Source organism: Narcine bancroftii, chromosome 3 (assembly GCF_036971445.1).
Source record: "Narcine bancroftii isolate sNarBan1 chromosome 3, sNarBan1.hap1, whole genome shotgun sequence".
In the NCBI taxonomy this organism is placed as follows: domain Eukaryota; kingdom Metazoa; phylum Chordata; class Chondrichthyes; order Torpediniformes; family Narcinidae; genus Narcine; species Narcine bancroftii.
This window is the reverse complement of record NC_091471.1, coordinates 253,450,927-253,478,865: the sequence shown is the minus strand read 5'-3', so window position 1 is coordinate 253,478,865 and position 27,939 is coordinate 253,450,927. Positions and strand designations below refer to the sequence as shown.

Here is a 27,939-nt window from a genome sequence, read left to right as displayed (position 1 = left end):
CGGTGAGCACGGCCACACTTCGACAGGGCTTTGTCTGTACAAGGTGCAATAATTCGATGAAAATGACAGACGAAATTTAATAGAGATAAGTTCAAATTGTTGCATTTTGGAAGGACAAAGCAAGGTAAGATGCACATGGTAAAACGCAAGGCCCTGAAGATTGTGAAAGGAGAGTGAGATCCAGGAATACAGATACATAATTCCCTGAAATCCACACAACGGAATTTGGAGGACAGGAAGGGATATTTTAGTACATTAACCTTCATAAAATAAAATAATGACTTTCTGAATTGTCAAAGTTCAGTGATGACGCAAAACCTGGGGTCACCTTTGAAAAGGAAAACATTCAATAAGTTTCAAAGAGTGTGGAGATTTATTACGATTTACTAAGATTTTGCCGGAATCCAGGAATTGATTTTATTTATTTAGAATTAATATATATAAAACAAATAGAAATCATATATCACATTGTTACAAATGATTGATTGAATATTTGTTGATTTGAATAGAGAGAAAAAAGAAAGAAAGTTACAGAATAAAAGCCCATTTATAACACCCTCTGAACACCGGTCCTCGACCTGCCCCAACTATAAACTGTACTAAAGTTAAATTACTAATATGCTATCATGAATTATAAATATATATATAAAATTACTAATATGCTATCATGAATTATGAATATATATATGGTTATATCTATAACTAATTATATATACTTTAAATTATATTGTTTTAGTAAACATTCGAAAGATTCCTAAAATCATTTCAAACAAAGATAATTTATTAAGCGAAGACTTCATTGGACCAGAGTTTTCAGATGAATTATTTATACATTTAAACCTAATGTTCGAGTATACGGAATGCAACTCCATTTAAAAAACTCTCAAGTTATATGATTTTTTTTATCTCATGGTAAACAACTTTGAATTTCTGTTTTCGGACTCCCTAATGTTAAATTGACACCTGATTTCCAACTAACTGCAATGCATTTGCTTGATATCATCGGAGCTAATTAAACTCCCTGGGGTGGAGTTTAACAACTCCCTTGGGTGGAGCCGGATGTTAATCAATCTATTTTTCTCTGGATGTTTAACCAAATGATATTGAAAGAAATGAAATTTGTAAAATTTATTAAGGATCAAATTGCTATATATTTAGATTTGAATAAGAATACAGTCAAGAGTAATTTTATTGTATGGGATGATTTCAATGCATTTCCATGTCATCAAATCAAAAGAAAATGAGAAATTTCTGGGAGAGTCTCAGTTGTTGGATAAACAAATAGCACAGTTGCAAAATGAATTTCAGAGGAATTCTATAGAAGATAATAAGGCTTTTTTGACAAAATTGAAGCTAAAATATAATATATTGCAAACTAACCTATTTGACCATTTGATTGAAAGATCTAAGCAAAGTTATGAGTTAGGAGACAGAGCACATAAAGTCTTGGCATGGCACTTGAAAACTGTACAAGCTTCAAGGATTATTAATGCTGTGAGGAAGGATAATTCAGTTGCTTTAAAACCTCAGGAAATTAATGACCAATTTTGTCATTTTATCAGAAGATAAATGCTTGTGAGGGAGTGTGAGACGATGGTTCTATTGAAGAATTTTTGCCAGAGTTGAACTTACCAATAATGAAGGAGTAGGATGTGAGGAAGATGGATTCTCCTTTTACGGATTTAGAAATAAAGGATGTTATTCAACAAATGCCTAATGGGAAGTCACAAGGATATGATGGATGTTCTTAATCACGTAACTCAGGAAAAAGCTTTACCAGACTCATATTTGAGTGTAATAATAAATGTTATACCAAAAAAAAGACTGAGTGCCTTTGAAGGTTTCTACTTCTCTCCCAATTTCTTTATTAAAATAAATTTATTTATTATTTAATATTTATTTTAAAATATTTATTTAATGTGAATTATAAAACAATAGTGAAATTATTAGCAAATAGTTTAGGAAAGTATTTACCTCCATTAGTACATTCTGACCACCCTCGTTTTATTAAAGATAGGTATGCTTCGGATAATATCCTTTGAGTGGTTTCATTGATCAATGCTTCACGTCAGCAACCCAACTTACCACTGGTAGTGTCAGTAGTTGCTGAAAAAGCTTTTGATAGGGTCGAATGGAATTTGTTATTTAAAATTTTGTAGAAATATAAATTTGGACCCTAATTAATTGGTTGCGTGAAGGCATTATATAATACTCCTGTAGCAAGGGTGGCGTCAAAATGTGAATCTTCTTCCTTTTATATATGAGCACGTTCAACTCATCAAGGATGTTCTTTGTCCCCAGCACTTTTTGAATTGGACATTGAACTGTTAGCTCTGGATATCAGGCAGAATGAGAATATTACAGGTATAAGGATTGGACAGGATGAATATAAGATTAATTTATTTTCTGATGATTTTTAGATATATTTAAATAATCCGAAACAATCTTTAAATTATTTTGAAAATTGTTTTGCATTATATGGTAAATTTTCTAGACATTAAATGAATTGGGAGAAAAGCTACCAATTTGTGAAGGAAATTATGATCAATTACGATGAAGCTAGGCAAATTAGTAAACTTTGATGGACTTATAAAATTGAGTACTTAGGGATTATGATAGATGTAAATTTGCAATCATTCTATAATTTATATTATGTTCCATTAATGAGAAAGATTAAAGTGCATTTGATTAAATTGAAAGATTTACCTTTATCTTTATAGGTCGCTAAATTGTATAAAGGTGAATATTTTTCCACAAATTCAATTTTGTTTAATTCCTGAATAAAGTTTATGGTATAGAAATCCGCCACGTCTGAAACAAGTATTCTTAAATACTTAATCACATTGCTAGACCATATGAACTATATATCTAATTTACATTGTGAATAATCACCTTGTACTAATTCCATATCTTCAGTTTTATCCCAATTTATTTTTCAACCAGAAACTTTTTCATAATCTATCAGTTGATTAAAAAGTCCAGATAATGAGAGTTGTGTCTGAGCCAAACATACAAAGAAATCATCTGCAATAAATCTTATGCTCAGTTGATTTGTCTTAAACACTTTTAACTGTTCATCAATACAAATAAATTGTTCAAGAAGTTCTATATTCAATGCAAACAGAGTAGTTATTGGCCACGTCTGAAACAAGGATAAATGACGAACTTCCCTACTTGACCTCTTGAACTTAAATGATTTAGATATTTGCCTATTAGCTAATACTTTAGCTTGAGGACTTCTGTAAAGTGCTTTAATCCAATTTACAAAATTAAATCCAACACAAAATTTAACTAAAACTTTAAGTAAATAATCTTTTCGAATATATCAAAAGCATTTTATGTCACCTAATGCAACTTTAGTCGCCTCTTTGTGCCTGAAACAATAATCTTACTATATCTTCAGATGTTTGTCTTGCTTTTAAGAAAACTGTTGATCAATATCTATTACATCTCAAACGGAATATTTATTCTGCTTGCTGAGATCTTTTCTTTCTTTTTCAATCTTTTTATTATTATTATAATTTATAAACACATACAGTTCAAAGAGATATAAAAATACATAGTAAGTAATGAATTAATACAGAGATATAAAACAATAATATTACAGAATAAAAATATATCATAAAAAAATTTTTAGATCAGTTTAGGGTGTGAACTATCTCTAAAAAAAAGATATAATTAATATCAATATATGAAAAAAGAGAAAAAAAAACCCAAAAAAGAAGAAAAAACAAATCTGAATTAAAAAAAACTTTAAAAAAATCTTTTTAAAAAAACCTACAGATATAGCTAAACCATGCCGATCACTGCGATCTCATCTTACAGCCCAATTAGAGTTCTTCGCTATAACTTTATGAACAATGTTATACAATAAAATTGGTCGAAATTAGGGTGATCTTAAAGGATATCTGACTTTGTTAGGAATAACCATAATTCTCGCCGTTGAAAAGGTTTCTGGAAGAGGGTATGAACTCGACGGAGAAACACCAAGTGGCGACTCGCTTTGCGGAGACGTTGGGACTGTGCTACAATACTAGCATAAATGAAGTAATTATTAAGTCTTTAATTCCTTAACAAACTTCCACAGGAAATCCATGCTCTCGTGGAGACGTATTATTCTGTAAACATTTAAGTGCTTCCTTAAATTCTTGTTCACTAAATGGTCTATCCAAATTATCTTTATCTTGGTCATTCAGAAAGTTGCATTAAATTTTGAACAGTGGCGGCTAAAATCCATGTTTTGTCCAGATAACTGCCGGAAGAAATCACCTCTTTCAAATTCAGGTGCAATCACTTACCCAGGACCCCGAAGACAGCCACAATCGGGTAGTAAATCATAATTGTCTGTAACATTGGAGGCAACGAGGAAAATGGATAGACAGTGAGTGGAGCTCTCATCTTGACGATGATGGGGAGTCTGAAAGGGACAGCTCTGTGTAAGAAAGTAGCAGAGAGCCTTCATCTATCCCAGGATCATCAATAAACGGTAATTGATGTTACCTCCAGAGAAATGAGCGTCCCATAAACACAGCCAACATTCTTGTTTGTGCCTAACGATGCAGATGCAGGAATTTAAACAAATCTTTGGGAATAACAAACCGCGGCACAGTCAGCAGAGAGAGAGCACAGCGCCACCCGTTGCCCAATACCTGACGGCCCTTTGTTTTTCACCCTCGTTCAACCCACCATGTTCATAATTCCTTCCAATTTCAGTATCTAAAGTGTTGATTATCTGAATGAAAAAGTTTTGATAATCCGTGAACATTACATGAGGAGACAGTGGAAGGGAAATGCCATCCTCCACGGATTCGCTTCTGCTCGAAAACCAAGGTCACAGATTTTCGTCAGGTTTCTGCAGTCGGACACTAACCTCTCAGTCAGCAGTAGCGCAGGATCGTTTATTTTTGAAAAGTTGATCATTAAGTTTTCAAATAGTGGAGTTCAGCTCAGGTTCAGGTACCTCAAACCTCACATCAGCGACGACACAATGAACAGTTGAAACATGTTAACTTGTCCGAGAGTTTTTCCCATCCTCGTGTCATGCAGACATGACCAGGACCAATATATAATTCTTGTCTGCATTAACTGCAGTTTGATGCATAAGTGACCGCGAAGGCGCTTATGATAAATAGGGAGAATTTAAAAATATTTGTGATTCTTCATTATCTGGGGGAGGCGGGAGAGTCTCCTGAACAATTGTTCCAACAACAGCCCCGTCCTCTCTCACACACACATCTCTAGGTTTGTTACTTGCAGCTCAGAATGACACATACTGCACAAAGGAGCTCAAGAACTGGCCAATGGATTCACTACAATATGTTGACATCGACTATGATATCCAGTGAGAAATACCAAATCTCTCCACATGATTTATCTGCCCATCCCACCACGCTCCCACGCCGCACATTCACGGGCCTCTTAAATGTCTCTGGAAATTCACTCCTGGATCTTCTTCCACCACCTACAGCACACAGGCATCCTCTCGACTACCAGTTCAGATTCGTGATACCTTTTCACCCAATTCTTGAGCAACTCTCCAGCCGACCTTTGTGAATACTTCACCCGCAGTCGTAATCAGCCAGTGGCCTCCGTAGGGTCCTTACCCCGACTAACCAAGTCCGCTGAATGTGCTTTCTTCAGCCGCAGAGCCCTTCATCGGTCCAGTGTTGTGGTCATCAACTCAATTCTCAATCTCAAATGTGTGTTGTTCTCTCAATTTTCTGGTGTCCTGTGATATTCCACTGCTTCCCTGTAGCCAGCTCCACCTCGTGGCTGCTGACCAACATATGTGTCACAAAAAAAACATAAAACAATGCGCATAAAGCTTTTTTATTATGGCGACACAAACATTTATTCATAAATGCACAGGACAGATGAAGATATATCCATCTCCCCAGATGATTAGATATTGATATGCGAAGATAGTATGTCTTAAGAGTGTGAATGTGCGATATTGATTGATGCATTAGAAATGTTTTCATCAATTATATTTAACCGCGGTGAAGAAAGTTTAATATGTCACTTCATATTTTTGTTTTAGATCTCATATGGAAGTAGGAACTTTCTTACAGTCGGTTGGAAATGTGATACCGTTTAACAGTTTTTGGATAATATTAAAGAATTTTAGGAAGTTATATTTAAATTTGAAATTCCATTTTAAAGAATAATATTTTTTTGGATAATATAAAACATTATGCTTAGAGTTAAAGTTAAGCAATTGCTAGGAAATGCCTTGCAGTTCCATGGAAGAATGATATTGAATTGAATATTCACCGGCGGCATGCAGAGAAGAGGTCATGTATTCCGTTAGAGAAGATAACAAATAATCTAAAAATAATTATCTATTTGTTAAAGTTTAGAGCCCATACATGGATGAACATGTTTAAATTGTTAAAATATTTCCCATGAAGGGATAGGGTTTTCACCAACCGCGACCCATACCTGAATGTATTGGCTTTTTTTTACGTTCTCTATTATTGTTTCCATTTTTCTTTATTTTTGTGACGTTTCATAGTTGGCTGGGTGAGTTTGGATGGATAACCATGTGGTTTTTGTAGGACAAAATAAATACTGTATTATTTATTGAATGTATCGTTTTTTATTAATTATAAATAATGTTTTCAAAAAATGCACTAAACCATTCCTGCCTCATAACTCTTTATTTTATATTCATCCATTTGTCTATCCAAGAGTCTCCTAAATTACACAGATGATTCATACTCTATCTCAATTCCTGGTAAGTCATTCCATTACAAGCAGCCACAAATCTGTGTATGAACCTACTTGTGATGTCGACCCTCAACTTTCCTCCTTACACTTTCTACATGTGTAGCCTGGTATTCACTATTCCTGCTCTGTGAATAAGGCATTGGTTGTCTACCCGGTCTGTGCTTCTCAGAATTTTGTAACCCTCTAGTAGGTCTGGTCTCATTCTTCCTTGCTAAAAAAAAATAAAAATCTTAGTTCTGATAATCTTGCATCATAAGAATTATCTTTCAAACAATGCAACATGCTGTCAAATCTTCCATGCCCCCTCCTTTTGCTTTCACACCATTCATATAATGAGGTGACCAGATGGAACGCAATACCCATGTGAACTCAGCATACATTTGTCGAGTTGCCACATACCAACTGGACAATTGAACTCAATCCCCATATTCATAAAGCCCAACATCCATTAATCCTCTTTTCATCCTTTTGGTTTGACTTTCCAAATTGCATCACCGCACATTTATCATGTTGAAATCCACATGCCACTTTTCTGCTCAACTTTTGCATCCTTGTCTTGGGTAAACTTGTACCTCTTACTTTGTTCGTTTTAGATTGGTCACAGTGTTTGAGCTACCGAAAGAAAATAGACAGACACACCAAGGGCAGGTCGGATTATACAAATTTTTATTACAAATTCAAAAGCTGATTTTGCACTACAATATGCAAGCCCTTCCCGACTATATTTATCAATGCTTGGACTGGTCCCAACTGCCGAAGCAAGGCAATGAATTCACACTTGTAGTAGGTTGTCAAGGTGCCAGTAGCAGCTTGTCCACCTCCCCTGATCAGGACGTTGGCTGGACTCCAGAAGTTCTTCTTCTTGCTGAGAGATGTTTCCACCTCTCGGAGAGTCTCAAACTTCAGCAGCGGGACCATAACTTATATTACCCCAAAAACTGCTTACCCAAGCACCTATTCCTAGCACAGCAAAAAGATAAGCAAGCAAGCTAGTGTGCTAGGTTTCTAATGAATAACATAATTTTCAGCTTATCACTTTCAATACAATGGTTTATTTTGCATCAAGGCTAGGCCTCTGACAGTCTGTGACCAAATCAAGCAAGGAAGATCAAACGTTCTCGGTACACAGATGTCCTTTTTTCAGATACAAGCATCTCTGGCACTTTGGTGGAATTTTGCTTATGTCTGCTGATTCTAAAAACAATTAGGTTCTCAGCCTTTCAGAACCCAATGCTGCAAATGTAAAAAAAAACAGGTTCTCAGCCCTCCAGAACCAAGAGCTGCAAATTAAGAAAAAACAGGTTAAAAAATAGGTTAGAATCTTCCATTACATTCCACCCCTTGATCACAGACTGTCAGACACGAGACTTGACAAGTATTTGAGTACAAAAAGAGCGTAAAAGAGAAATTAAAACTACAATAATTACAAAAACAAGCAATAAAGCGAGCAACCAACGAAGAATAGCGTGGCATAAACCCCTAAATGTACCAGCTAACCATGAAAAAGGATTCCAACCAAGGCTCAAAATATCCTTGTTGGCCACAATACCCAGACGCTGGAGCTCACGAACAGAATTCAAAACATGCTGAATAATAGCAGAAATATTAGTGGTTACATTGGGAATATACGAGCAACATTCACAACCGACAATGGCACATGTGCCACCCTGTTTTGCTAACAGAAAATCCAAGGCCATACGATTCTGTAAAGACACTGTCCTCCTGGCAGAGAGTTCATCACTAAGGTCACTAAGGCCCTGATTGACAGGCAAAAGGGCAAAGGATGTCTCATTGGCAACAGAGTTCATCAGATCATATAATTTGAGAACCTCTAGGGAAATGCAAATATCACCATAACCTGGCATGAAGGCGCCAAGGAAAATCTCGGCACCTGAAAGATGACATCTATGCCGAAGGACAGGGGACCTATGCATAAGCGAGGAATGGTCCTCTAAACGGGAAATATGGTGTAGGTAGGGGACGGCATATGCTAAATAGCAGCAACCACCGCAGGTAAGGGGTAGCCAGGCATAGGCGCGAGACCCACAAACCCAATAAGTCGCATTCACAGGGGGCTTGGAAATAAAAAGGGAATATGTCAAAAAATTACTGAATCTCAGTGAATCAGCAGGTTTGGCAGGGAATTTACAAAAACAGACAGAGCCCTTCACATATTGGGAAACAATAAAATAGGGGGTGTGACATTATGAGAGGAGGTAGAAATATGCCATCCTCAGAAAATACCCAAAATATCACTCAGATTAAAGAAATGAGCCTCCTCAGGATGTAAATTCTGCCTTTGGAGGGGTCAAAATATTTCCGGGTGAAAGGAATGGGGATCATGGGAATGCCTATACCAGCATGCAAAGGGCCTATAGTACAAACCCAACAATCAGAAACATTTAATCGGTGAGCGTATGCATAGGAAACATGGAGAAAGGAAGTGTCAGACAAATCTGAAGGAATGTTTGATGGCAAGGCAGAGCACCAATCCTCCAGAGAACTGGAATCCTTCCGCCACTTAGCAGCAGGTGGAGCAGAGTTATTACAAGATACAAAGTGAGTACAAAAATGACCATCACAGAAGTAGGTGGCAACCTCTTCAGTTGGTCCATCTACAATCAAAATATAAGAACCGACACTGGCAATAACGTATCGATATAAGTTGCACTTGAGGCAGGTGACTGAGGACTTCCTTGATGTAATTCACCACACTGCGTCTCCCATGGATATCTCCCTTGGAACGTCCTCATTATTACAAATCCAATTGTTGGCACCAAAGCAGCTGTTAAGCCAGAACACCAGGAGCGTAAAATGGAGAACATGGAACAAAGAAGCCTGACACATGTCACTCACGATATCGTAAGCGTTCAGTGTTTAAACAGACTAAATCATCTTGTCCCTTAATAGCTACCCACCGAGTGTGACCCTGTGCAGGTGTCACTATTTCTCCTTTTACAGGAGGGCCACTACTTGGTGGTGCCACCCATACCTTTTGTCCGGCATTCTCTAGTTCAGGAGTGTGGGGCAATGATTGTTTTTCTTCTGGAGTAGGCTGTAGTTCAGAAGCGTGAAGAAGTCGGTGGAAAGGTGTACCTCCTTTTAAAGGGCGATGATTCAAATTGTCGACTGCTTGCTGTAGCACATGACACCACCCCTTCAGGGTTCCCAGTGGTGTTAACAAACGAATTTGTTCCTTCAGTAAGCCATTCATTCGTTCAACTAACCCAACAGCCTGCGGGTAATAAGGAATATGGTCAACCCATAAGATACCGTTGTCAGTTGTCCAATCACAGATTGCCTCCCCGGAGAAGTGCGAGCCATTATCACACTGAATCTCCTCTGGAAGATCATAACGAGAAATTAAATGATTTAGTCCTTGGATAGTGCTAGCTTGGTCAGCCGTCTTGGTGGGAAAAGCAAAGACCAGGCCCGAAAAGGTGTCAACCATTACTAGGACGTAAGATTTACCCATACAGTCTGGCATGGGGACTATGTAATCAATTTTCAAAACCGCAGCTGGGCGAGCACCCCGTTTTATTCTGCCATGCGGACCAGGAGGAATTACACGGGACTTCACAAGTTGACATTCTGGGCATGTACGCATGACCATGCGGACATCATCCTGATGGACGGGTGAAGCATGTGTACAGGCCCACATAGCTCATCCCTTCTCCCACAAATGACCACTCTGTTCTTGTGCCCATCGAGCCAGGGGGACGGTATCAGCACGGCTGATAATGGCAAGCTTATCTGCAACTGCATTATGTTGTGCCATGTTGGTCAACACATTGGTATGGGCGTCAACGTGATACACAGTTATCTCATGGTGGTGGGAAGCATCCCACAACAGCTGTCACAACTCTTTTCCCCACACTGGGCGGTCATGTATCATCCAGTCATTCTTTTGCCAACCAGGCATCCATACCACAAGTCCATTAGCCACAGCCCAGGAATCAGTAAACGGGTGAAGAGGGTGATCATGGGGATGTAGTGGTAAAGTCACTGTCTTCAACTCAGCATAAGTAAGTTCCTGTCTTGGGATGGTAAGCCACTGCCTTCCACTTTAGTTTCCTTGCACACACTGGCTGCTACTATCAGTGAACCAGGCATCCTCTTGTTCTGCTGGAGTGAGCAAATCATATGGTTCACCCCACTGAACTGGTGAGTGGGGTAATGAGCGGCCAAGGCAGGTTCAACGTCCTCATGATGAGACGGAAGATCAGCCACCTGTTTGTGCATGCGGCCCACCACTTCAGGACCTCTGGTTGCACTACTCTGAATATACCACTTCCATTTAACAATAGAAGACTGCTGCGCCCGCCCGATCTTTAGATTAGCATCATTAGCCATAACCCAATTCATTATTGGAAGTGCAGGTCACAATTGAACATCTGCATCACCTGTCATTCTTTCAGTCTCCAGCAGGGCCCAGTAACAGGCTAGTAACTGTTGTTCAAAAGCAGAATAACGAGTGGCAGCCTCAGGCATGGTACGTGACCAGAATCCCAGCGGGACTCAGCGACCCTCTTGTTTCTGCCAGAGGCTCCAGCAGGCCACATCATCAGTAACGGAGACCTGTAGTTCGTAGGGGATATCTGGGATGCGGGCAGCCTTCTTGGCGGACTGGAATGCCCTTTCCTGATCATCACCCCATACAAAGTCTGTTTTCTTTTGGGTAACCTTATACAGAGTACGTAAAAGCAATGCAAGTGTGGAATATGACATTGCCAGTATCCCAATAACCCCAGGAAACGCTGGGTCTCTTTTTTGTTAGTAGGAGTGGCCAAGTCTGTGATTTTATTGTGAACTTCATCGGGAACCACTTGTTCTCCAGCATTCCACTGAATTCCAAGGAACATAACTGTCTGGGACAGGCCCTGTACCTTTGCAGGGTTAATGGCCCACCCTCTTTGCATCAGGGTATCTTGGACACTCTCCGAACCTTCCTGTACCATCTCTTCTGTGGCCCCTTGGATCATCACATCATCAATATAATGGTAAATCGAGAGGGAAGGCGATACTGTCACCGTCTCCAGGTCACGGGCAATTAGGCTGTGTCAAATAGTGGGAGGCGAGTGAAGGTGTACTGGCGGCCCTTCCAGGAAAAGGCAAACTAATCCTGTGAGTCCTCAGCAATAAGAAAACTGAAGAAGGTGTTAGCGAGATCAATCACAGCATACCATGTTCCTGAGTTCCCAGGAGCAATGTTTTCAGTAAGGGAATCAATGTCCGGAACTGCTGAAGAAAGTGGAGGGGCATGTTTGTTCAAAAAGCGATAATCAACTGTCATTCTCCAGGAGTCGTCCGGCTTCTGGACCGGTCACACAGGGCTATTAAAGGGCGACGTTCTGGGCCTCATTACCCCTTCTTCTTGCAAAGCATCGATGGTGGCAGTAATCTCTTCTTGCCCTCCAGGGAGGCAATATTGTGGAATGCACACTGGTTTCATGGGGGGTGGCACCATCACAGGATCCCACTTAGCCTGATCCATTACTAGATTTTTCTAATAGTCCGAATTCCAAAGGCAAATCCCCCTTGGATAGTATTGAGGGTCGTACCAGCCAACATATTAATACCCAGGATACACTCGTCAGTAGCAGCCACCAGGGCATGGAACCAGATAGGGGGAGGGCTATCACCCACCATGGCATGGACTTTTATTTCCTTTGCCAGGGTGACCGCACCTCCCAACCCCTCTATTCAAAAGGTCGGTCCAGTGCAGAGGTTGGGGTTACCCGGAATCACCAAGTGCTCCGCACCCGTATCGACCAAGGCCAAATATTGGCAGTCATTACCACCACCCCAATGGATTGTTAATGGTATGTAGGGCCGTGGGTCCCCGTGTATCCACCGTATCTCAATGGTGTAGACATGTGAGCCCTGCCCACACCTTCATGCTTCAGTAGGGTTCGGGGGTCCACATGCCACTATTATCCATGAGCCTTATTAACCATTTGTTGTACCTCATCACGGGTAAGTGGAACAGGAGAAGCCTGCTCGATAGAAGCAGCAGGGGGAGCCAAGTGCACAGCTGGGCCAGGAGGACTCAGCAGCTGGGGATGATGTTTCCCTGCGTTTCTCTTATAAAGGGCATAAAGGACCGCAGTAGGCTTCCCATCAATATCACTTTTAGGTACGCCTAACTTTAACAAGGTTAGAAAAAGGTCCTTCCTTGTCGGTCCGTTATTGGCAGCAGGCCCTCTCTTTTCATCCTGCTTGTCTGATTTAACCTGGGCTGTACGTGAGTGGATTTTACCTCCCAGTTCTAATTCTCAAAGCCCAGATAAGGTGTGCACCACCTCAGACACAGGGTGCCCAATTAGTGGAAATGTTACGGACAGAACCAGCCCACGTGTAGTGGGTTGGGCATGTGAGAGATGAGAAAACCTGATATTGCAATATGAACATGAAGAAAATAAAATTGATACATAAGTAAATGAATGAAACCAGTACAAACAACATGAGACATGGATATTAGAAGGCAGGAAGCTGACACTGTCTGAGTAAGATAAGAATCTCCTAGTCTTCAGACAGAATCAGCAAGTTCACTAAATGAAGGAGATAAGGACAGAGTTGATGATAGAAGTAGAGTTAGTCTGAACGAGATAAGGGTCTCCAAGCCCCAGATAGAATTAGCAAGGCTTGCATAAATAATTAGAAAACCTTAGACAGTATTAGCCAGTTCTACATATATAATTAGTAAGCCTTATACAGATTTATCAAGTTATGTATATTAAACAAGTAAACCCTAGACAGGATTAGCGAACTCTGCATATGAAGAGACTGTAACTCTGAGAGGAGTGAATGGGGACAAGGGCAAGGTTGTGAATCAGGACAATGAGGATAATGACATGAGAAGACACCGACAGGATACCCCCCTGGTCCTCCAAGTGCACAGAAACAGCACATCGGCAGGCAGGATTGCCTAATGCCAAACCTCTCCAGCAGGAGGCAGAAGAATGTAAGGGGGGGGGTGGTTATTCCTATACTGAGATAAACTGTATAAAAGTTGGGTGAGCCCCAGTGTATGTGTGTAATCCCAGGGTAAGTGGAAGCACCCAACTTTGCATTGTTGTATAATAAATGTTCTTTGTTCTCAATTTTTGTCTCGAGCAATTTCTTTAAAGGTAATTCTGTTTCTAGCAGGCAGAACAAACCAATCTGGTATGCATTCCAACCGTGAATATCTCTTCATCTGGGCTCCCCCCATGTACCCATAGCTTCAAACGCCATGCATACAAGGCAGAGGCCAGGGCATGTTGATGAATTACTGCTATACCCTCCTCTGGGGTTCTCCAATTATTCTGCAAATGTAAATCCCAATCTACTGGTGATGGGTATACCCGTAGCAGGGCATCGCCTAGAGAAGTAAGTAAGTAATACATCTCTCTCCCTCTACCCCGCAGCTCAGCAGTGACCCTGACATCAGTAGATAATGTTCTTAATCCCAACAATTCCTCAGGGGTTAAAAATACATTACCCCCTCCTTGTTCCCAGACATGCAGGAGCCAGGCTGCCAGAGTTTCTCCTGCATTTTGCCTAAATTGATCTCCAATGGCAGCCAGCTCTTTTACAGAGAAGTCACATATCATTGATTGCTTACGACCGCTGTTCCCACTTTGGCCTGCAGGGCCATCCATCCAGTCTAGGGGAGGGGGTTGAGGCCATAGAGGGAGTAGACCATAGAGCATAAGCAGGGGTTTGGGTATTTTCCCCTGGGTCCACGTGGGAGACCGGAGTATCTATCCCTTCCATCTCTACCCTTACATCATCCCCCTTCTGTCTGTTTGGGAAGTCTGCTGCTTTATGGGGTAGGCATGAACAGCAGGTGGTGGATAGGGTAGTATGTTAGACACATGCTGGGGAGTATCTGCATCATTACGATTGTCATCATTCCAGATATTCCCATCCCAATCCTTAATTACATCAGGATCATCACCATTCCTTATCATGGCACGAGTACGAAATGGATTGGGTTCTACTCCTTGCCTGTCCTTACCTGCATAGAGCTGCAGCCGGAGTTTAATATTACGGCAGATCATTTGGACATGCTTATCTCCCCATTCTTTGGCTCTGTCCTGACTGGAGCGAACAATTTCGCTCATCATGGAACAGCGTTGTCGCATGGCTTCTAGCTCCTCCTCTAATTGCTTTCTCTTGTGCTGAGATTATACTTCTCTTTGAACTGATTCTGCTTCACGCTGAATGGAGTGGCATAAGGCTGTGGCCAGCAACCAAAAAATCATCCGTCAGCATCCCCTTTTTATCAGGAAATTTTCTTTCTCGAAAGAGAGTGGCAACCCGCTCTCCCAGAGGTACACTTGATAAATCTTACCTCATCCCAACTAATGGGTGGTCCTAACAAAGACAGGGTATTGACCAACATGCCAAAACCATTGTCTTTGGAAGTCCATCCAGTAATCAAGAACTGCTCAGGGCTCACCTCTTTCTTTTGGCAAAACATCTTGAATCCAACCCTGCTCACAGCGCCAATTGTCTTGGGAAAACTTGTACCTCTCACTTGGTTCGTTTTAGATTGGTCACAGTGTTTGAGCTACCGAAAGAAAATAGACACACACACACCGAGAGCAGTTCAGATTATACAAATGTTTATTACAAATTCAAAAGCTGATTTTGCACTACAATATGCAAGCCCTTCCCGACTATATTTATCAATGCTTGGACATGTCCCAACTGCTGAAGCGAGGCAACGACTGCACACTTGTAGTAGGTTGTCAAGGTGCCGGTAGCAGCTTGTCCACCTCCCCTGACCAGGATGTTGGCTGGACTCCAGAAGTTCTTCTTCTTGCTGAGAGATGTTGCCACCTCTCGGAAAGTCTCAAACTTCAGCAGCGGGACCATAACTTATATTACCCCAAAAACTGCTTATCCAAGCACCTATTCCTAGCACAGCAAGAAAGATAAGAAAGCAAGCTAACATGCTAGGCTTCTAACGAACAACATAATTTTCAGCTTATCACTTTGAATACAATGGTTTATTTTGCATCAAGGCTAGGCCTCTGACAGTCTTTGACCAAAATAAGCAGGAAGATTAAGCGTTCTCGGTACACAGATGTCCTTTCTTTAGATAAAAGCATCTCTGGCCCCTTGGTGGAATTTTGCTTATGTCTGCTGATTCTAAAAACAATTAGGTTCTCAGCCTTGCAGAACCCAAAGCTGCAAGTTTAAAATAAACAGGTTCTCAGCCCTCCAGAACCAAGAGCTGCAAATGAAGAAAAAAACAGGATAAAAAATAGGTGAGAATCTTCCATTACAATCCTGCCTCTCTCCTTTGTAAACTCCGACAACGTTCAGCACCATGTAGAATTCTGCAATGTTTGTACATTTGCATTCATTTCGGGTATATCCTTTCTCCTTTTCATGTGGATCATTTCTAAAAGCACAATGACCAGGAATTCCAGAACCAATCATTGCAGAACTTCATTAATCACTGTCCTCCATGCAGAATATATTTCTTCCACTATTATTATCTGCATTCTACAGTCATGGCAGTTTGTTAGACACACAGCTACGATTTCATGGAAACCCAACATTATGACATTCTGAACTAATCTCTCAAAGAGGACTAAAATCTATATAAACTACATAACATGCTTATCATTGTTAATTTTGTTTGTTATCTTCTCAAATGTTATGGCTTTTGGATTGGATGTAATATCTCCAAATTTGCAGATGACATTACGCTAGGAGCGGTTGTGTGCACGGAAGAGGGGGTCAGAAAGCTCCAGTGTGATTTGGATAAATTGAGTGACTGGGCAGATACATGGCAAATGCACTACAATGTGGATAAATGTGAGGTTATCCACTTTGGTAAGTACAAACCAGAGGGCAGATTACTATTTGAATGGCAATAGATTAATAGATGGGGAAGTGCAGAGAAACCTAGCAGTACTTGTACACGAGTCTCTGAAGGCGAGCATGCAGGTACAGCAAGCGGTTAAAAAGGCAAATGGTATGTTGGCCTTCATATCAAGAGGGTTTGAGTATAGGAACAAGGATACCTTAATGCAACTGTACAGGGCCTTGGTGAGACCACACCTGGAGTATTGTGTGCAGTTTTGGTCACCTTATCTCAGGAAGGATGTTCTTGCAATGGAGGGAGTGCAGAGGCGATTCACCAGGCTGATACCTGGAATGGCAGGAATGACTTATGAGGAAAGATTGCGCAAATTGGGATTGTACTCGCTGGAGTTTAGAAGATTGAGAGGGGATCTCATAGAGACCTATAAAATTCTGGCAGGACTGGACAGAATGGATGCAGATGGGATGTTTCCAATGATGGGAAAATCCAGAACCAGGGGCCATGGTTTGAGGATAATAGGCAAACCATTTAGGACCGAGATGAGGAGGAATTTCTTTTCCCAGAGGGGGGTGAATCTGTGGAATTCATTGCCACAGAGGGCAGTAGAGGCAGGTTCATTAAATATATTTAAGAGGGAATTAGATATATTTCTTCAGTATAAGGGTATTAAAGGTTACAGAGAGAAGGCGGGGACGGGGCACTGAACTTTAAGATCAGCCATGATCTTGTTGAATGGCGGAGCAGGCTCGAAGGGTCGAATGACATACTCCTGCTCCTATCTTCTATGTTTCTATGTTTCAATGACTTTTCATTCAGACATAAATGTTGAGTAAACTTCAGTCGACCTTTCTTCTCCAAATGCTCATATCCTTGCTCTATTCGTGATCAAGTTCATTATCACTTGTGAATATTTAAGCAATGTATTCATTTATGAACATCCTATCTTCCTCTACCATTAGGCATGTTTCCTTCTTTATAATTTAGCGCCCCACAATCTTTGAGGTTGACTACACAGTCACGTGATATTTAAATGAATCCACGATCAGCTCTATTTGGGCAGTATCAGGCCTGAATGAAGGTGACAGAAGTCCAAATGTATGATTTTGCCCAGCAGGAGTGCTGGGACACCACTCCGTGATCCCCAGCTAAAATCATTGTTTGTCATTGAATTGCTCTCACTTACATCTAATTCAGTGCTAGAATTATTGTGTGAAAAGTGGATTGGCATGTGAAGGTCTGACATTGTTACTATTAGAATGTAGTTTGCTCTTCAATGAAAGTCATGTGGTTTTGCAGGCAGAGAAAGTAAAACGGGCTTTTCAAAGAGAGAGGGTGATAGAGAGAGAAAATTCCTTTCTACAGTTCTGCAGCAGCAGCTAGGAATGGAACAGGACAAGCTGGCAAGCTTATAGAAAACCCTCATTATGAAGATGCATTGTGAGTTCTTAACTCTTAGTTCAATCTATTCCAAGTTCTCTTTGTCAATACAAAAGGAGGTGTTATATTTGAAATACGAAAAACAAAAATGAACTCTGTGCTGATTTGAATGAATGGGGTTATAAATTGGAAAACCCTTTATCGGCATGTTTCTTTGGAAAGACATTGAAATGGTTCATAGGAAGGAGTCAGTGCTTGTCGAGCGAGCAACAAACATCTCTCTGAAAAATGTCAGGAAACTTCCTGAGCAGTAACTACTGAACGTTTCAAAACCAAAGCCTGGTGAACTTCATTAATGTTAAATTCTGTGCACAGTATAAGACTTCCCAGCAAACAGTGAAATTGTAGGAATGAGAAGTGAGATTGGACTGTGAATCGAAGAACCTTTCTGAATTTCTACACACATTATGTACATACCTGTTAGAATTAGAAGGGGGAAAATTTGGGATATTATCTTTATAGTAATAAGATTATTTCGATACTCTTTTCATGTTTAAATATAATGAAAAGCAACTTTTGTTTAAGTAACCATTTGTCGTGGTGTTTTTCTATTCCTGCTTGGTTGTGGAGTCCTCTGGGCCCACAACCATATCGTGAACGAGATGGTGGTTGGAACAAGTTAAGACCCTGTGTCCGGTCTCTGCAGCTGATACCAACCCCTCAGAGTGTCTCAAGAGCTCAATTTATGCTGGTGGAATTATTCTATAATTATCCACTCATGAACATAATGTGAGGAACAAAAATCACATTCAATTTAATATATGTGTTAGACAAGGATTAATTTCCATGACCACCAAGTCCCTCAGCATTTCTCTGAGAATCAACATTCAATCTAGTTCAATAAATCAAAATACTGAAATACCGAAGATTTGCTGGATCTTGCCAGGGATGAATCAGCCTAACTTGAGGTCTGAATGTAGTATTCTCACTCAATGTCACTAATATGAAGGAGCTGCACGATGATTTCCACTAGATGTGCAAACTACCGTCTTCTGTTCCTATCAGCGGAAATCAGTGGGTGAGAGTGGACAGAAAAGTTCCAAGGAAAGCATTTATTCAATAAAGTCACCTTATTGGCAAAGAAGATTAAACATGCAGACCAGCGTTTCCCATTCTTCAGGTTCTTGCCAAATTAAGTACGCGTTTTTTACCCCTTCTTTTCAAATTTAAACTTTTTAAAATTTTAGTTTAAAGTATTAAGGAACTGTTATTGCCATTAATGGTAAGACGATTAAACTTCAAGTGCAGAAGAAGTTACATTTTCGAATTGTTGAAGATTTGAGGCCTAAACAACTTTCTGCAGCTTCAGGTTTAACTTCTTTAGTGCCTAAACCACAAAGATTGCCTGTGGGAGCTGAAAAAATGTCTACTACTCACCAAGTGAAGGACAGCACTGGGATTACCTGTTCTCTGCAGGAAGGTGCATGTTCCCAAAACATGGATCCCGATTCTGGCAGCCTGCCGACTTTAACGGAGGGAGCACGCAGGAAGACGACTCCATTGCCTGAAAAGCTTCAGGAAGCATTCCAACCCGAAGATCTTGATCTCCTCCGTGATTTTTTGCAAAAACAATGAGCTTCGGGTGGAGACCAGCGTCGACCCCCTGAGGAAGTTTGGGTGCTGTCGCTGGGAGTCCAGACCCACAGTAAAACCGTTAAAATGCCTTAAGAAAAAGAATCGAATAAATTAGTCTTGAATTAGAGAAACTGATTGATGAATTAGCAAAGGAATTTCACAAAGATGCTACAGAAGATCAGAAAATAGAATTATCTAGGTTTAAACTGAAACATAATACTTTGCAATCTTATCAATTTGAATGTATGATTAATAGTAGTTTGAGAAAGCAGGGCTGAGTTTTTCTGAGCTCCAATGTAAACAGTTAAATGTTGTCATCCAGTCTATAATAAACGAGATGGCTCAAATGTTTAGTTCATAATTGAATACAGTTAAAGCACGTGTGGAAGCATCTTGTGAAGATTTTTAAAAATTTCAGTCTGCTTTTTTGGAATGTAAACAGCAAGTGGCTTCTAATGCATAAAAAGTTTTGAAGGTTGAAAAATCCGTTATAGAATTGTGAGGGCATGAGAAGGAGTTAGAGAGGAAAATAGACTACTTAGAGAATCAAAGCAGAAGGAATAATGTGAAAATTGTTGGTTTCCCAGAAGGTATGGAAGGACAAGTTCCTCTTCGTTTTTTAAGGACTGGATCCCACAAGTACTAAGGCAAGAATTTTTTATGGAGGCTTGGTATTGGGAAGAGCTCATAGAGCCTCAAGAAGAACACCTTTACCTGGTCAAACTCTGAGACCTGTAATAGTTCAATGTTTGAATTATTTGGACAGAGAAGCAATACTTCGTCTAGCAGTGCAAAATGCGAGACAATGAAAAACTCCATTATTGATTCAGAATAGCAGAGTTTTTTAAATTCCGATTTGAGTCAAGAGGTCATTCAACATCGATGTCGATTAAATCCAGTTAAAGAAGTTTTGTGGCATAAAGGCTATAAGTCTACTGTTCGCTATCCGGCAGTGTTGAAGGTGTTTTATGGAGACTATCAATCTCGTTTTTTTGAGAATGATCATGAAGCAATGATTTTTGCTGATTAATTGCCAGATGTAAGAGGACAAAGACGTAGTCCACCATTGTCACCTAAAGAAAAATGTGGTTGTTCTGAAAACAGAAGAAATGACAGAAATGGGAAGAACGGGAATTGAAAGAGTCCAACTTCTCTTGAAATGTGGTCTCCGAGTTTGAAATCTCTTGGATATTCTTTGATCAGCTAGGGGGGGGGGGGGAGAGATTTGCTCTAAGTTCTATTAGTCATCAGCCACTTTGTGAGGGGGGGTTGATTAATTTTTTATTATTTTCTTTTTTTTATTTTATCTAGCCTTTAATTTGTGAATGGTTTTTTACTATTTGAGGGCCTATTTACGTTGATTTGAGCTTTTATATAAAGATATTATTAGTTCTTAGTAATATTACTAGATGTGTCAAAGTTGTGGTTTGCTACTTTTAATGTTCAAGGTTTAAACAGTCCGATTAAGCGTAAGCAAATTTTGGAGTATGTTATGAAAATTGACGTTGCTTTTTTACATGAAATACATTTGAACATCAAAGAAAGTATGAAATTGAAGAGGGACTGGGTAGGGCATGTATATTCTTCATTTAATTCCAGGTCTAAATGTGTAGCAACTTTAATACATAAAAGTTCATCTTTTGAATTACAATCAATGGAGGAAAAGGCAGGATGTATTCTTAAATTGAATTGTCAGATTTGTAGTGAATTTTGGACTTTACTTAATATTTATGCCCCAAATGTAGATGATGAAATATTTATTTCAGATGCATTTTTATATCTGGATCCGGCTAATGATAATGTTTTAGTTGGTGCTAATTTTAATTGTGTTTTGGAACCTTTATTAGATAAACCTCCGAAGAAAATTAAGAAATCTAAAATGGCAGTTCAGGTTCAAGCACTGATGAAAGATCTTAATTTAGTAGATATTTGGAGATGTCTTAATCCGACAGAGAAAGACGTCTCCTTTTACTCATCTCGACATGAATCGTTTTCAAGAATTGACTTATTTTTAGTATTGGCACATTTACAAGGGAAAATACAAAAAGTGGAATATAAAAGTAGGGTGATTTCAGATCATTCTTTGTTATACTTTGCATATGGAACCTCTGAGAAAATTCAAGTGGCCTATCGTTGGAGGTTTAATATAATGTTATTAAAAAATATGGAATTTATTGATTTTTTGTAAAAACAAATTAATCTTCTTTTAAAAGAAAATTCTAATTCTGTTCAAAGTAAGTTTGTATTATGGGATGCTATGAAAGCTTATTTGAGAGGACAAATAATTAGTTATGCTTCTAAAATAAAAAAGAATCGATTAAATCAGAGTCTTGAATGAGAGAAACAGATTGATGAGTTAGAAAAGGAATTTCATGAAGATGCTACAGAAGATCAGAAAATAGAATTATCTAGGTTGAAACTGGAATATAATACTTTGCAATCTTATCAATTTGAATGTATGATTAATAGGACTAAACAATGGTATTATGAATGGGGAGAGAAAATACATAAGGTATTGGCACGGCAATTAAAGAAAGAACAGGTTTCAAGGACTATTAATGCTGGTAGATGGAATTCTTTAATCACTGAAAAACCTCGTGAGATTAATGATGAATTTTGTTCATTTTATAAAAAGTTATATACATCTGAAGGTAAACAAGAAAATGGATCGATTGATCTTTTTTTTTTATCACAGTTGAATTTACTGACATTAGAAGATGCAGATATATGGGAGTTGGATGCACCATTGTACTGATTCGGAAATTAAAATGGCTATGATGGAAATGCTGAATGGTAAATCGCCTGGTGACGATGGATTTTCGGTTAAATTTTATAAATTTTTTTATGATGATCTCTCTACAGTGTTTCGAGGTTTATTACATTAAGTTGGAGAATGCTATGAATTGCCTGAGCCTTGTTCTAGTGCTTTAATTACAGTAATTCCAAAAAAAGATAGATCCTTTGAAAGTATCTTCATATAGACCAATTTCGTTTTTAAATGTAGATTATAAAATAATAGCTAAAACCTTAGCCAATAGATTGGCTAAGCTTTTACCTAAGTTGATTCATATGGATCAGACAGGTTTTATAAAGAATATAAATGCCTCAGATAATATACTGAGTGTGATTAGTTTGATTAATAGGTTTTGACATTCTTTAGATCACCCAATCATGATATCTTTAGATGCAGAAAAAGCATTTGATAGAGTTAAGTGGATTTTTTTGTTTACAGTTTTGGAGAAATTTAAGTTTGGTCCTAACTTATAAAGCAGCCCAACTTAAATTTATTAGTTCATTGATGGATTTGGAACGGCTCCCTAGTTCGGCCAAAATTGAGATGGCAAATATTTCTCAATTTGAAATACATCAAGTTTTGTTTAGATTGAATATAAATTTGTTACAGCAACATAATGTGCCTATATTAAAACATTCAATGAAATTATGGACAAAGAAAAAGAAAATGATATGTTTTAGGGGTGAATTATCGGCTTTGACTCCATTGTATAATAATCAACTTATTTCTTTTTCAATACACAATCGGTTTATTACATTGGAGTTCTAAAGGTGTGGAAAATTTGGGAGATTGTTTTAAAGGAGGTAATCTTTTATCTTTTAATCAGATGAGGGACAGTTATGGTATTGATAAGAACTCTGTTTTTTTATTATCAAGTTCGATCTTTGGTAAAACATGTGTTTGGTAGAGATATGATTTTACATGAAATGACTAAATATGAGATTTTTCTTATGAAGGTACCAGAGAAGGGTTATATTTCATCAATGTATCAAATATTACAGGATGGTATGGATAAAAAGGGTTGGGATAAATCTAAAAGTAAATGGGAAGTGGATATTGGTTTTATTTTTTCCGAGGATGATTGGTCAGATATTTGTTATGATAGTGTAACTAGACTAATAAATACAAGCTATGAAATCATTAACTATAATTTTTACATGAATTATATTTAAGGCATGAAAATTTTAAAAATTATGGTTTTTATGAATCAGATTTGTGTTTTAGATGCGGTAATTCTGTAGGAACATTTTTTTCATGCTGTCTGGTCATGTACATATACATATATATATGTACATATATAAAATCTTTTTGGAAGAAAATTCAATTGTTTTTAGAATACCTGTATAAGATTAAAATACCATTAGTCCGACAGTATTTTTATTGGGTAGTTTGCAACCTCTGAAAGGTCTGGGATTAGATAAATGTCAACTTGCTTTTGTATATTTAGCATTATCTGTAGCGAAAAAATGTATTGCTAGTACGTGGAAAGATACAAATATGATTGATATTAATAGATGTCATAATGAGATGCAATATTGTTTAATAATGGAAAAAATTACATGTTTCGCGTGATTATAGTTTTTTTATTAATAAAGTGGTTATTATATTCAGAATATTTACATTTCAATTTAAATTAATTAGATTTTAATATGTATGCTTAATTTTTTCTTAATATATTTTTTCTTTCTTTATGGCTCTCCTTTGGAGAGTTGGCAGAAGGGGGTGTTTCTCTTCTTTTCTTTCCTTTATTTTCTCTATATATAAAAAAATAACGTTCATGTTTAGAGTTACTTGTATATGTCATGTACTAATTGTTTTTTAAATGACATATAAAAGGTTTTTTTTAAATATTGTATAGATATATATATATGATTTTGGGAGATAAAGTGTTGTAGGTTCTTCTAGTGTAAATCACATACAAACGCTTCAAAACTGATTCAAAATATTCCGGAACTCTGCCTAGCCTAGACAGGCCAGCTTAGAATACCTTTCCAAAAAGCTGTGGGGAGTGTCCAAGAGAGTTAACTAAGGGATTGCTGTTTTGAAAAGCAAAGGATTAAAGAAGAGGATTAGGTTTGGAGCCACTGTCTGTTTGAGTGGAGGTTGCTTTTTGAAGGGAGTCCTGTGGTTTTTCAAGCAGGGAGAGTAAAATAGGTTTTTATCTGCAGTTTTCTTGACAGTGCAGCAACAGTAGCTAGGGCTGGAATAGGACAAACTGGGAAACATGTGTAAAAAAAGTTGAAGATGGGTTGTGATGTTTCATATTTTAAATTTTTCTCTGCAAGTTTTCTCTTTTTCTCTATATCTTCTCTTTCTGCTAATTCCTTTTCTATGATTGCTATCTATTTTCCCAACTGTTCGACGTCCTGATTATATTTCTTTTTAATTTTAATCATATTGCTAATTATATATACTCTAATAAAAGTTTTCATTGCTTCCCATAAAATAAATTAGTCTTTTACTGATTACATTTTTATCTTGAAAAATATTTTAATTTATTATTCGATATATCCTTTAAAATCTTTTCTTTTTAAAAATGTAGGATTTAGTCTCCATCTTCATGTCTTTGGTGGTGATCCTCCTATTCAATTGTTAATAATAGGTGAGAGTGATCAGCTAATAATCTTGCTGTACGTTCCATTTTTAACTCTCCCTTGGATCTGTGCCGATCACAAAATCACGTCTATTCTTGAGTATGTCTTCTGTCCATTTGAGCAGTGTGAATATTGTCTCTTTTTTTGATGATGCCTCCTCCATATATCAATTCATCACATATCCTGCATTGCTTTTAGTATAAATTTAGTTTCTTTATTCTTATTGTTAATTGTCTTCCAGTTTTGACCATCATTGGGTCCAGGTTGAAGTTGAACTCCCCTCCGAGCAAGATATGTCCCCAAGTTTCTGTTCGTTTTCTGATGATTGATTGCATAAATTGTTCTTCTTTGTTAAAAGCATAGATGTTTAGTAAATTCCAAAATTCAGAATATATCTGGCACTTTGTCATTACATATCAACCTGCTGGATCTGTTGTTATTTCTTTTATATTGATTGGTATATTTTTGTTGATTGATAGAGCTATGACCCTGGATTTTGAATTGTATTATGACTCCACTACATGGCCTAGACATTCTCCCATCAATTTACTGTGTCCTATCTCAGTTAAGTGTGTTTATGGCCAAAAGCAATGTCGATTTTCTCTTCTTCTAGTAGTCAGAAACCATTTCCTTTTAATTTGATTGAGTTTTCCATTAATATTTACAGTCATGAAATTTAATGTATCCATCTTTTACTTCTTTTTTTCAATTCTTTCTTGTCGCCTCAATTATTTCATATCTTTTTTATTACCAATATTTTAAAAAAATACTTTTTGCACATCTTAATACATTCCGACATGGTTAGAAAAAGCAACTTATCCTTGAAACCCCTACTAAAATTAACAAATAAAATATTCCTACTGAGAATAATGAAAGTCCCGAAACACCCACGTATTGGGTTGTCTCTGACTCCTTGTGAGACAACTCTAATTCCCTTATCTATTTGGGTTGAGGTAATAACTGCAAGCATCAACAGATTTTGAAATAGTAGTTATTTTTCTTTTCCTCACCTCCCCCTAGAGAAACACTATATATTTTCAAAAAATGTAACAGAGCTTTTTTCACACATTTTTCTTATCTTTTTTTCCTCCTATTTTCCAAACATAACTTTATATTTACACTATTATCTTTACAATTTATTTATGTACATTGTTTTGATAGTCTTTTATAATACTTCTCATTTTGTTTTCTGTTTGGCAATTGTTCTGCAACTTGATGGGCATCATTCAGGTCTGAGAACAGTCTATTACTTTGCCCTGGAATTAATATTTTTAATACTGCTGGATATCGTCGATTAAAATTATTGCCTTTCTTCCATAATATCTGCTTTGTCAGATTCAATTCTTTCGATTCTTTTAAGAGTTCAAAGCTGATGTCTGGATAGAAATTTTGTCCTTTCTATTCCAGTAGTTGTTTATATTCTTTTAATTTGTCCTTTGCCCACTCTAATGTTTTTGTTCTCATTGTGTGTCTTAGTAAATTTATTATTATGGATCTTGGTTTTTGGTTTTAATAAGACTTTAGTGCCGATGTTCTGTGTGCTTTTTCAATTCAATTTTGTCTTGTAGATCTTCTGCTTCCAAGACTTGTTGGATTCTTCTTTTTATGAATCCTTTTATGTCTGATCCATCTATGCCTTCTTGTACACCTACTATTTTTATATTATTTCATTTGCTATAATTCTCTAACACATCAATTTTTTGAATTAACGGATCTCTTTAATTGCTTTGTCTCTATCTCTCAGTTCTTCTTTTAGTTCATTAATTTATAATTGCAAAGTTGTCTGTTTTTCTTCCACTTCATCTGTTTATTCCTTTATCTGACATGGCCAGCTGTAGTTTTTGTACTCTATCTTCTGCTATTTTGTTTTTTTCATTTTTATTTTTATTGTGTTAAATTCTGTTGTAAAAAGGTGTTTTAATGTCTTCATTGATGATCATCATTTGTGGATGTTGTTATTGATATGAAAGTGCAAGAAATTTTAAAAAATTAAAAACCGGTTGTGAGAGCTTATCATATCCTGGTCAAAGCCCATGTGACCCACACAAGAGGACAGGCCTGGCTGGCTAAGGTTTTGCATTAAATAAGAAAAACAAAGGAACTCTTTGGTGAACTTAAATAAATAAATTACAATCAGGAAAATGCTGATGGGTCCAATATGTTTAGCATGACACTCACGTGCCTTATTAGAAGGGAATCATTTGCATCCAGCTATCAACAAATCTCTCTTTTAAAACCGACATGAACTTCCTGAGTGGTAACTATTTGCCTTTCAAACTCCAAGGTCTGGTGAAATACATCAATGTGGGATTCTATACACAGTATAAGATTTCATAGCAACCAGTTAATTTGGAGGAGTGGAAAAGTGAGAATGGACTGTGAATTAAAGTACTGTTCTAAACTTAAGCACACATACATGCACGTGCGCTTATAATTAGAAGGGGGTTAAGTCAGGGAGATAAATTAAAGTTTTATCCTATTTTGTGGTTTAAAGATAATTCAAAGCAACTTTTTTATAGTAACCATTTGTCTTGGTGAATATCTATTGTTCCTGGGTTGTGTGATCCTCTGGGCTCGTAGTAAACTGTTGTTTTGAACCATATTTACAGGAGCATCGTTCAAAGTATCCTGTTGGAAGCCATGCTACCTGTTTCAGGAAATCTCCACTCAAGACCGAAAGAAAATGCAGAAGTTCGTCAAATGAATGGTTACCCTATCTCAGACATTCCTTTCCATCAATTCCATCCGCAATTACTGCTCCCTCAGAGTAGCAGGCGATATATTAATGGGCTCAACCTACATTGTTGGCACTTCGCTCACTCTCCATCATTGGGTAAATAAACATAACGGTTGAGAGATCACCACATGATTCAATAACAAATGATTTTCCACCATTGTCAGAATGTTCAAGGAACCACAAACTGAAAGAACTTTGCTCTGTTCCAACTGACAATTACCAGCAAATACAAATGTTCTGCACTGTT

The 27,939-nt window shown here is 37.9% G+C and overlaps 1 protein-coding gene and 1 long non-coding RNA gene across 5 annotated transcripts in view; one reads left to right on the top strand and one right to left on the bottom strand.

The window, feature by feature from the left end:
* The window catches only part of LOC138758553 (probable G-protein coupled receptor 139), a 44,599-nt gene extending 38,829 nt beyond the window's left edge, over window positions 1-5,770 (bottom strand). Inside the window, exons 1-2 of one of the 4 annotated variants that reach the window (XM_069927644.1) lie at window positions 4,501-5,770; window positions 4,299-4,417 (exon numbers count right to left, since the gene is read on the bottom strand). In XM_069927644.1, coding sequence (XP_069783745.1) covers window positions 4,299-4,417; window positions 4,501-4,538 — 157 coding nt within the window. In that variant the 5' untranslated portion in view covers window positions 4,539-5,770. Of the gene's footprint in view, window positions 1-4,298 lie in introns of all 4 variants that reach the window. The other 3 variants (XM_069927642.1, XM_069927645.1, XR_011354334.1) reach the window with 3 other exon arrangements.
* LOC138758554 (uncharacterized) lies at window positions 55-27,939 on the top strand. The gene is made up of 2 exons (XR_011354336.1): window positions 55-124; window positions 27,565-27,939. It is a non-coding gene; the product is annotated as an uncharacterized lncRNA (long non-coding RNA).